Genomic DNA, 11,085 nt, shown 5'->3' on the forward strand with positions numbered 1-11,085 from the left:
CTAGATCTAGCAAATTATCCTATTTCACAACAAAGAAAACTTCATTGTAGAATACATTACAGAAAACCAACGTACAGAAGAACATCGACATGTCTACTGTCACACGATACCGAATCTTAAAACAGAAGAGACTTTTCAAATCAGAAGCTAACTTCTCCAGAGCAGTTGAGCAACTGGACAGTATAGCTGATTTGATTAAAAATGTCACGATTCGTCACGATCGCGCCCAGAAGAATGGCATGAACGCTCTGAAGTACAATCTTCGTATACGACTGGCAGTGATGGAGGGCGTCAGGAACATGTACTACGAATATGCTAAGAAACAGGCAGATGATGTGGTCAGTCTTCGAAAGGACCTGTACGGACAAGACTTGGAGGTTGTCGCGGAGGAATAAGTTAGACACTGAAATCGGGTTGATTTTTAACCCCTTTTCAATAAAAAAAGCTCTTTTCAGAGCTACCCAAAACTCATGAAAAGGGTCATTGATGAACGCCTCGAATTATACGCTTTATGGTGTCTTTGGTATCAATCTTTTTATATGTTCCCTCCCATCCTCCTTTTCTCCAAGGAACATTGCACGTAACCCTCCTTTTTGTTTCGTATTACAGAATTAATCAATGTAATTTCTAAAGTACATCAATGCTTTACCATGAATAACTATGTCATATTTATTCCATGCACACTAAAATTGTGTTAATTGTCTATAATTTCACACGCAAGAAACGTTATTTAACGCCGAATGCAATTTAAAGTCGGAGAAATTAACTAGCATATACATGTATAAAAATCAAACGGTATAATCTAAACATGAACGTCGGTGTTTAGATGTAATACCCGAACTGGTTAAGTTTGGACTTTTTTTGCTCGTGTGCTGGGTTTATCTCCCCATGAACAGACTTAATTTGAAATGGGGTCTTTTCGTATTAGCTAGTAATGACCTCACAGAATAATGTTAACATGCTTCGCGAAAGGACACCTTGAAACCATATCGCTGGATCGTTTTTATCGCGATTAGTGATTATTTATACAGACAATATTTACTTAAGTTCCAATGTCGAAATATCAATAAATCCGTATAACAAAAAAGAAATTATTCGTCTTTGGCCAGCTGGTAAAATGAAAGCAAAAGTAGAGGCATATGAGAGTGGTTTCCCTTGGTTCCATCCGGGCATCCAACATGGCCACCTCCATACGTGGTTGACGTTATACTGTTATACGATCTGTCATCTGCCGAAATAACTGTGTTAGTCAACCCTACGGTTTCTGTGGCCTCTCTATTCATCTCAAACCGAAGGTAAAGTTATGACAATTTAATCTTACAATATTCTTATATTACATGTTTTATGTACAAGAGCTACTTTGTGTATATGCCTCCTATGTATACACTACAGTTGATATATACCTACTGGTATATAGTTATTCCTGGCCAAGGAAGAGGAGATAAGAGAAGGAAAATAATAATGATGCCTGTAATTGATGGTTCAATCCAACGTCTGATCACAGAGACACATTATATGACGTAGTATTTAATGATTTTAATCTTCTTGCCTCAGCACTGTGATTCAGTGGCTAGTCATGATCACAGTGATATCTTGTCGAGACGAATAGACCTGGTCAGAATAACCCGATATCTTGTATGGTGTTCCTAGACCAGGTACAGGGACTCATGTAGTCTTATATGATAAATTAAGAATAACAACCAATATAGACTTCATATATATATGTAGGTATTTATTTTGAATTCTATCATATCGCATTATTTGTATCCCTGTGCTCAGGGTCATTTCACAAACTTGAAATCATAAATGCTTTAGATGAAGTTGTTATGAATCCTAACTAAGTCTTAGAATACGTAAAGAACTTAAGTTTATCTACAGCCTTACACCGGTTATGATTGCGGCTTCGCCAACATATGACCCTTTGTAGGACTACAAAAAAGAAAATTTAACCATGAACAAAATTATTAAGTAATTGCAAATCTGCATTGCATTGTTTACAATTAATGTATACAGTTCTAAAATTCTCAAGATGAAGGTATTGTTTTATTCCTTAAACAAGAAATGATGTCTTGTTAATAAATGCACCATTCAAGAAGAAATTGGGACTGTGTTATACCTATAAACACATACTAGTTTTGAATGAGTTTCTGCAAATCAATCTGTATTTTGATCATGAGCTTCATTCTTACCTCGACTGTTATAAGTTATATTATCTGGCATCTTTGCATAAGTCACAGGATTTACAGTTACTTACCGAAGTCTATATCTATGTTTATATATATAATGTATAAGCTTGGAGAAGACATGGCCATTTTAACAGTGTGATGTGTATCATTGTATTGCTATATATCTGACAGATGTAATTTTATTTTTCAGATGTACACATTACTGTCTGGTCTGTGGAAATACATGTTCCAAAAAGATGAATATAATGTTTCAATTTTGGGACTAGACAATGCAGGAAAAAGTGTAAGTTTGACAAAAAAAAGAAAGAAAAATCTTAGCTTACCTAGTATGTTTTTCCAGCATCTGTTTACAGACAGAGACCTATTATTATATGCATGTGTCATTCATGGGAAAGTAACATTGTCTCATTTTATGTAATTTTCTTGTATTATAAGTCTGGAAAATGATCATGTAATAAAATTAGATCAAATTACCTTACAGTTAAAGTGATAGTTTGACTAAATAAAGGGGGGGGGGGAACTAAAACCAGACAAGGACTGTGTACCATATTACCAATAGATGATTAATTACCCGGTATTGCTTTTGGTATTTAATGACTTATAAATCAGCATAGTTTTATGAGATAGTAATCATAGGCTAAACATTCTAAAATTTTCCTCTGTGTTGTGAAAAACTTTCCTAGTTGAACTGTTACCCAGTATGTGATAAACAATCAATCAGTTTTAATATATGTACTTGTTATTTCCTACCAACAGACATACTTGGAGCAGACAAAGACAAAGTTTACAAAAAATTACAAAGGACTCTCCCTGTCTAAAATCACAACAACAGTGGGTCTAAATAGTAAGTAAAGTTCTTATATTTGAACAGAAGAATTAATCAACAACACCATTGACAGGGAAATTGAAAAGAAGATGATATAATGAAGACAAACATGACACTCATGACGTTTATATTTCAGTAATTATAGCCAGGTGCCATACCATGAAAATGTATAAAGTAGTTCAACACACATGTATATATAGAGAAAATATTTCCACTTGAAATTAATATGCTTATTTAAATTGATCAACAGTTTAATTTTTACGTCACTTTCATTTCAGTTGGAACAATTGATATTGGACATGTACGTCTGAACTTCTGGGACCTGGGTGGACAGGAGGAATTACAATCGCTGTGGGACAAGGTATATAATAGGTTATCTTTAATGTATTCCCGAGGCAAGATGCAGTATAGAACTCTCTTTTCAGCATCAGAGACATAGCTTTCTTTTTGTAATTGACAAAAGAGCAGAATGAAGACCAAAGTCTACTTTTTTGTCACTGTTGACATCGAGAAATTGTAAACATTGACATCAGTGTTAAGAAATTGTTTAGATCACTTTTTATCTAATAAGTTATTAAAGTTTTTTAAAACAATAACAACTAAATTTGTTATATGATAAGATCATAGGGTATACAGCTGATATAAATATTAAAAATTACTGGATTATAATAATTGTCCAGACCTTCTTTAAAAATATTTAAATTGAAAGAAAATTGATACCTTAGAGAACGACCTCGACTCGTTCTCTGATTACAGATATTCTTAGACTGAATCTTGGTTATGATGTAGTATAAAACATGGTTTGTTCCCCTATAATGCATTATTATATACTTTCTTGTCATTGTTTTTACCTTCTTACATTTTTTATTTTGATTGTCTCTAATGATGATACATGTTTAATATACAATACTGTTGATGTGTTTTTCAGTATTATGCTGAGTCACATGCTGTCATATATATCATTGACTCATCTGATCTTGAGAGAATCGATGAATCAAAAGAGGCTTTTGGTAAGTAAATCATAGAATCAAGTTAAATGTACCATGTAGTTATTTTACATTCAGTGCAGCCAACTTCATGGAGAGGTCCCTAGTTCTGATTGAAATCCCAACTGATGTTCAGTCCTACTATTGAAACATTTATGTTACTTCTTATCTAGACAGTCTATTATGTCCTGTATGTTATTGAATTTATTTGAAGAAAAGCAGAGTGAGGTGAAAAAGATTTGTCTTTTTTAAAATATGTTTTTATAAGTGGTATGATACTCCGTCATCATATTCTTACATGCAACAAAAAAAATTCAAAAAAATGAAAGTCAGTCAGGCAGTCACATGCCAGTGAAAGATCCATGTTTACAAATTTATTATTGTTTTTTTTCCAGATAAAATGGTGATCAATGATGCCTTGAAAGAAGTACCAATACTTGTTTTAGCCAATAAACAGGATTTAGATGTATGTATTATTTCATGTACCAAGACTGTTGTTATATCAACTTACCAATATCAAATTTGTTCTAATAAGGACTGTCTAGCTGGGCAACATGTAGACAAAATGTCAAATGTTATGGATGTTGGGGATCCATTGTTTTAAGAGGTCATGTATTGGACTAGTTTTATAGATTCATTATGACATACTTATGTGTGTTCATGTATTTGTAAGGTCCTCTTTATCTAAGATTATTGGTGATGTGTACATGTATTTGTAAGGTCCTCTTTATCTAAGATCATTGGTGATGTGTACATGTATTTGTAAGGTCCTCTTTATCTAAGATCATTGGTGATGTGTACATGTATTTGTAAGGTCCTCTTTATCTAAGATTATTGGTGATGTGTACATGTATTTGTAAGGTCCTCTTTAACTAAGATTATTGGTGATGTGTACATGTATTTGTAAGGTCCTCTTTAACTAAGATTATTGGTGATGTGTACATGTATTTGTAAGGTCCTCTTTATCTAAGATTATTGGTGATGTGTACATGTATTTGCAAGGTTCTCTCTATTTAAGATTATTGGTGATGTGTACATGTATTTGTAAGGTTCTCTTTAACTAAGATTATTGGTGATGTGTACATGTATTTGCAAGGTTCTCTTTAACTAAGATTATTGGTGATGTGTACATGTATTTGCAAGGTCCTCTTTATCTAAGATTATTGGTGATGTGTACATGTATTTGTAAGGTCCTCTTTATCTAAGATTATTGGTGATGTGTACATGTATTTGTAAGGTCCTCTTTAACTAAGATTATTGGTGATGTGTACATGTATTTGTAAGGTCCTCTTTATCTAAGATTATTGGTGATGTGTACATGTATTTGTAAGGTCCTCTTTATCTAAGATTATTGGTGATGTGTACATGTATTTGTAAGGTCCTCTTTATCTAAGATTATTGGTGATGTGTACATGTATTTGCAATATTGTAAGGTCCTCTTTAACTAAGATTATTGGTGATGTGTACATGTATTTGTAAGGTCCTCTTTCACTAAGATTATAGGTGATGTGTACATGTATTTGTAAGGTCCTCTTTAACTAAGATTATTGGTGATGTGTACATGTATTTGTAAGGTCCTCTTTAACTAAGATTATAGGTGATGTTATTGAATATTTACGTAGTCATCTTGTACTCATAATGTCATTCCATTATCAGGGATGTATGCGGGTAATAGAGGTGAAAAAAGTGTTCAACACTAGTGCTCCACTCATTGGTCATAGGGACTGTAAAATGCTGGGCACTTCAGCTCTAAAAGGGTAAGTACATCTACTCTATTTCCTATACATAAAGCTGTTTTTTCCTGTTAATACCAGACAGTGTTGTTTAAAGCTCATTTTACCTGATTGTCTATGTTGTATGAAGTAGTTTTTCCCTGTTAGTCTATGTCAGTCTATGTTGTATGAAGCTGTTTTTACCTGTTAGTCTATGTCAGTCTATGTTGTAGGAAGCTGTTTTTACCTGTTAGTCTATGCCAGTCTATGTTGTATGAAGCTGTTTTTACCTGTTAGTCTATGTTCAGTCTATGTTGTATGAAGCTGTTTTACCTGTTAGTCTATGTCAGTCTATGTTGTATGAAGCTGTTTTTACCTGTTAGTCTATGTTCAGTCTATGTTGTATGAAGCTGTTTTACCTGTTAGTCTATGTCAGTCTATGTTGTATGAAGCTGTTTTACCTGTTAGTCTATGTCAGTCTATGTTGTATGAAGCTGTTTTTACCTGTTAGTCTATGTCAGTCTATCTTGTATGAAGCTGTTTTTACCTGTTAGTCTATGTTCAGACTATGTTGTATGAAGCTGTTTTACCTGTTAGTCTATGTCAGTCTATGTTGTATGAAGCTGTTTTTACCTGTTAGTCTATGTCAGTCTATGTTGTATGAAGCTGTTTTTACCTGTTAGTCTATGTCAGTCTATGTTGTATGAAGCTGTTTTACCTGTTAGTCTATGTCAGTCTATGTTGTATGAAGCTGTTTTTACCTGTTAGTCTATGTTCAGTCTATGTTGTATGAAGCTGTTTTACCTGTTAGTCTATGTCAGTCTATGTTGTATGAAGCTGTTTTTACCTGTTAGTCTATGTCAGTCTATGTTGTATGAAGCTGTTTTTACCTGTTAGTCTATGTTCAGTCTATGTTGTATGAAGCTGTTTTACCTGTTAGTCCATGTCAGTCTATGTTGTATGAAGCTGTTTTTACCTGTTAGTCTATGTTCAGTCTATGTTGTATGAAGCTGTTTTACCTGTTAGTCTATGTCAGTCTATGTTGTATGAAGCTGTTTTTACCTGTTAGTCTATGTCAGTCTATGTTGTATGAAGCTGTTTTTACCTGTTAGTCTATGTCAGTCTATGTTGTATGAAGCTGTTTTTACCTGTTAGTCTATGTCAGTCTATGTGGTCTGAAGCTCTGATAGCTTTTTTATAGCACCAAGGTACAAATCAACTGTGATTTTTTTAACAAATGGCTACTTAGGTATCATACATGTTCAATGGATGTATGTACAGGTTATGGTATGGTTTTTGAGTAAAAAGGGATTTGATAGTTATTCTGAGTGACTAGATTCAAAACTGGAGCATCTGTATTCTACCATGTGAAATTCAATTAATTCTAAATGAAATCTGAGGACAAGATTGTGACATAATTTTAACATTCTAGTTTACTCTCAGTTGTATTTGTGACTTTAGTTGAATTGGAGGAGGGGAGTGTAAACTTGAGAATTGAACATACTTAATCTCTGATACGAAATTTACTTTGGGTCTTTTTAGTTTTATTTATTGTTTTGTAAAGTAATAATAATTTCCCCATTGCCACCAACACCCAAACTCTCTCCATTGATTATAGCAACTTTTACAACTTCACATTTCTCTGTGTAAGGTATGGCATTCTCTCCAGATTCTATATTAGACTATCAGTATATTTGACAAGTAATGGCTACTGTCAAGTTGATTCCATTTTTGTTTTGTAGAAAGTGGAAATTACAAAGTACATTGATGTAGTGATGTGGCTTTCACTTGACTTTTATCCTAACAGGATGAATGACAACCAAATAGGACATTTCTTTTGTATACATGTATTTACACCAGCTAAATAAAGAACTGTGATATTTTGCCAGTCACCAGTAAAAGGAAACCTTATTAATTATTAAGTTCTGACTTTATTGTCTGTTTTAGTGATGGTGTACACGAGGGCATTGAATGGCTGACAGAATGTATCAAAAGAAACACTGTGAACAGACCTCCACTTCAAAAGGATATTACTTGATCTGATTATAAGATTTACAGACTCAAGCCATACATGACACTTTCTGTGATAACGTCTGACTAGACAGATATTGGTATGTGGAGTACGAAATGGTCCTCGACCAGATGTTGGAGTTTATCAGACAAGCTATATGATTCCTGTATTGGCATGGTGGGATAATTTATATTATAAACATACGGTTGTTTATTTATTTGCCTTCTGGCTTTCTGGTGCTATTGAGAAAAACCTCGTAACAAAGCAAAGAGCTTTGGTGTGTAAGGAAGATCTTAAATCAGAACCAAGTCAAGACAGGTTAAAATGTAAAGTGCATGAGCAACAGTGTGTCAACGGGACCATATACACAAGTGTTGTAGGTGTGAACAGAACTTGTGAACTGTGTAATATCAGTATGTGTTCTTTGCATATGCATCAAACTTTCCTCTTGATCTGGCTTCATTAGGTATTGAAATTTTATTTTGATTTTCTAATTATCTAAACAATATGTTTTATATGCCCAACAATGAAATAACCACAGCATAAACACATCCATGCACCCACCTCTCAATCAGTTGTATGCCCATTTCTTAATTGATTTTTGTTGCAAATTCTGAATTTTACATGCCAATGTCATTTTTTATTCAAATTTCTGACACATTTAAAATTTCTCTGGGACCACAATCTGGCAAGTATAACAATTGATGACAAAAATCAGGATAATTTCATGTATAACAGTGATTTTTGGTGGGAATATTTAAGGCAAGACCAGAACTTTGAGGAGTCCCATTACGAAAAGAAAAAATGGGTCATCAAAATTAGAGTCGTACAAGAAAATGATGAGTTCAGGACTCCAATATCGGAGTCCCAAAAATCACTGCAGTGTACAGTCTGTACACAGGATACCCGATATAAAAGTTCCTATTTCACTTATGGATTCCTAAGGTTGTTACATCTCATTGTTACCTGTCTAATGTGAACCTGGATCACCTTTTGTTTACAGGTTTTGGAATCAAAATTAATGGGAGGATAGAACCAGTCTTCTTGTTTATCTAGATTCATATTGTACCATAATTTAAACTTAATGTATTGAAATTTATTATTTTATGATGATTCAAAGTTACATCTTCTTGTGTTGATATATTTAAATGAGAGGTTGCAATGATTTTGAATGAGAAAACACAAATACCGATACATGTATGTCTACATTTAATAGAAATTTACTTTTGTCCATTTCTGCCTTTTGTCAATAACACAAATATGAAATAGCCCCTAAAGTTTTAAGTTAAAGCTAACGTATTTGTAATGAACTTTTTAGGACGATTTTAAACAAGTGAAGACAAATATTTTGGTGGGAGGGTAAAAAAACGCTAGGCAAATATTTCACTGTATACAATAGTATTTAATGATCATGAACCTGAAAATTATGTTTGCAATACATTATTGCCAACTACATTCATGTTTTATTCATTAGCATAATATAATAACTTATACTTAATAAATTAATATTATTATTAAATAAAGTTGAAGCCTTCTTTATTAATCATATCAAAGTGATGATGCAAGACTATGTGTGGTAATGATATTGTACTGATTACTATATTAGTTTCTTTAATGTAAAATAATAATGTCACACTGTGCTGACTGAAATTGGTTACCTTTTGTTGTCAAACAATAAAATTATCATGAAGTTAGATATTGAAGGATGAATTGTATGAATTGTTATGTAAATTGTTTAATCTTGTTTCTGTTTTAAGTCATTCAAGCAGAACTTAAAACTGAAAATGTTGTATCTTATATAAAATTGTAAAAAAAGACGTAAGTGAATAGCACCTTTTAATACGAAACATTGGTGTCACAGTTGCCACCAAACTCAATGAAATATAATTACTATTCATTTAGAAATTAGGAATATCCTCAATATACCTCACATACTTTTAAACTGATCGGCTACCAGAAAATTATGAAAATTATGGAATTATGAGGCAAGTGAACCTCACCTGGTTTGCCTCATAGGCCTTCTACTTTAAAGAGACAAATGATAAAAGATAGACCCTTAGCATCATTGATCAGCCAAAAAGTACAAAACAGCTATAAAATGTAGTTAAATTTATTATTTCGCCCTGCTGTTGCGAGTTTATAGGGAATTTGGTGTGGTATCGGAGGGAGAGAGACCTTCAAACATTGACCGTTTATAGGGAATAATTTGGTGTGGTATCGAAGGGAGAGAGACCTTCAAACATTGACCGTTTATAGGGAATAACTTGTTGTGGTATCGAAAGAAGGGAGATATCCAGTCATTGGCGCTTCATAGGGAATAAATAGTTCGGTGTGGTATTGAAGGAAGGGAGACCTTCAATCATTGACAGTTTATAGAGAAAATTCTGTGTATTGGAGTCTGTCCGTTATTGACAGTTTGTGAGGAAGAATTAGGTGCTATTAGAGGAATGGAGACCATACATTACAGAAAGTTTGTAAGTATTAGTTCGATGACGGCAACTACTGCATTGGAACGTTGCCAAAAATGTTGGATATCAAAGAGGAAGCGTATATAAATGGTGCATGAGCACGTAACGTAGGGTTCTTCGCGTCCTTGTTCTGGATTGGAATAGATTTTAAAATGGCAACGAACAGATTGTAAAATCGCAACGGGGCATGGGTAGACTGTAGAAACAGGATTAGAAGTGACAAATGTGATGAAATAGGAAATGTGAGGTAATATGGATATCCCTTCTGATAACCATTTCCTGCATGCTCGCATTGGTAGACAGTCAGCTACAGTATCTTTGATGACGCATGGTTTACGAGATCAGACACACAAATGCCACTTGTAAAAGCTTTCTACAGAGGACATTTATGGAATGCCCTGTCGAGATAAAGGTTACTACACCACCATAATACACCTGTACGCCCATAATCGGACACGGATCTAGAGAGCATGACTATTGATACATAACATCTCTGGTTCTTCCTATCTACTGTGAGAACGTAGAACGTACTGCCGCCTTCTATCCACTCGACAGCCACTCTCCAATATATACAGGGCATTTTTAACGTCTTTTAAAAAAACATAATGTCATATCTTCTGTGGAAACAGTTCGACAATACTCTTAGAAATGGAACATTATGAATAGAAGAAATTCGGTGGCACTACATGGCACCACTTCGACAGCATAACTGAGTTCAGTCACAAAGACGAGGTCTGTCTTAAGGAACAGTAAGCCAATAACAGAGACAAGGATAAGGATGAAGAGGTAATCGAAACAGAGGATGCTGTGTTTAACTTATAGCCTCAGGAATCATCGATCGTATTTACATAAGTTGGCCAGAATGATCACAAATAAAATGTAGCAAACAGGACAAA

At 33.9% G+C, this 11,085-nt stretch overlaps 1 protein-coding gene across 1 annotated transcript; it reads left to right on the forward strand.

Moving 5' to 3' along the window:
* Positions 1-1,180: 1,180 nt before the first annotated feature.
* Positions 1,181-9,200, forward strand: LOC132552463 (ADP-ribosylation factor-related protein 1-like). The gene is made up of 8 exons (XM_060216632.1): positions 1,181-1,295; positions 2,377-2,469; positions 2,943-3,030; positions 3,291-3,373; positions 3,941-4,022; positions 4,394-4,464; positions 5,655-5,755; positions 7,658-9,200. Exons 2-8 carry the CDS (start codon positions 2,377-2,379, stop codon positions 7,746-7,748), a joined length of 609 nt encoding a protein of 202 aa, XP_060072615.1. The 5' UTR covers positions 1,181-1,295; the 3' UTR covers positions 7,749-9,200.
* Positions 9,201-11,085: the final 1,885 nt, after the last annotated feature.

This window comes from Ylistrum balloti, unplaced genomic scaffold (genome assembly GCF_031769215.1).
Source record: "Ylistrum balloti isolate Yb309-2 unplaced genomic scaffold, AGI_CSIRO_Ybal_v1 Utg370248, whole genome shotgun sequence".
In the NCBI taxonomy this organism is placed as follows: domain Eukaryota; kingdom Metazoa; phylum Mollusca; class Bivalvia; order Pectinida; family Pectinidae; genus Ylistrum; species Ylistrum balloti.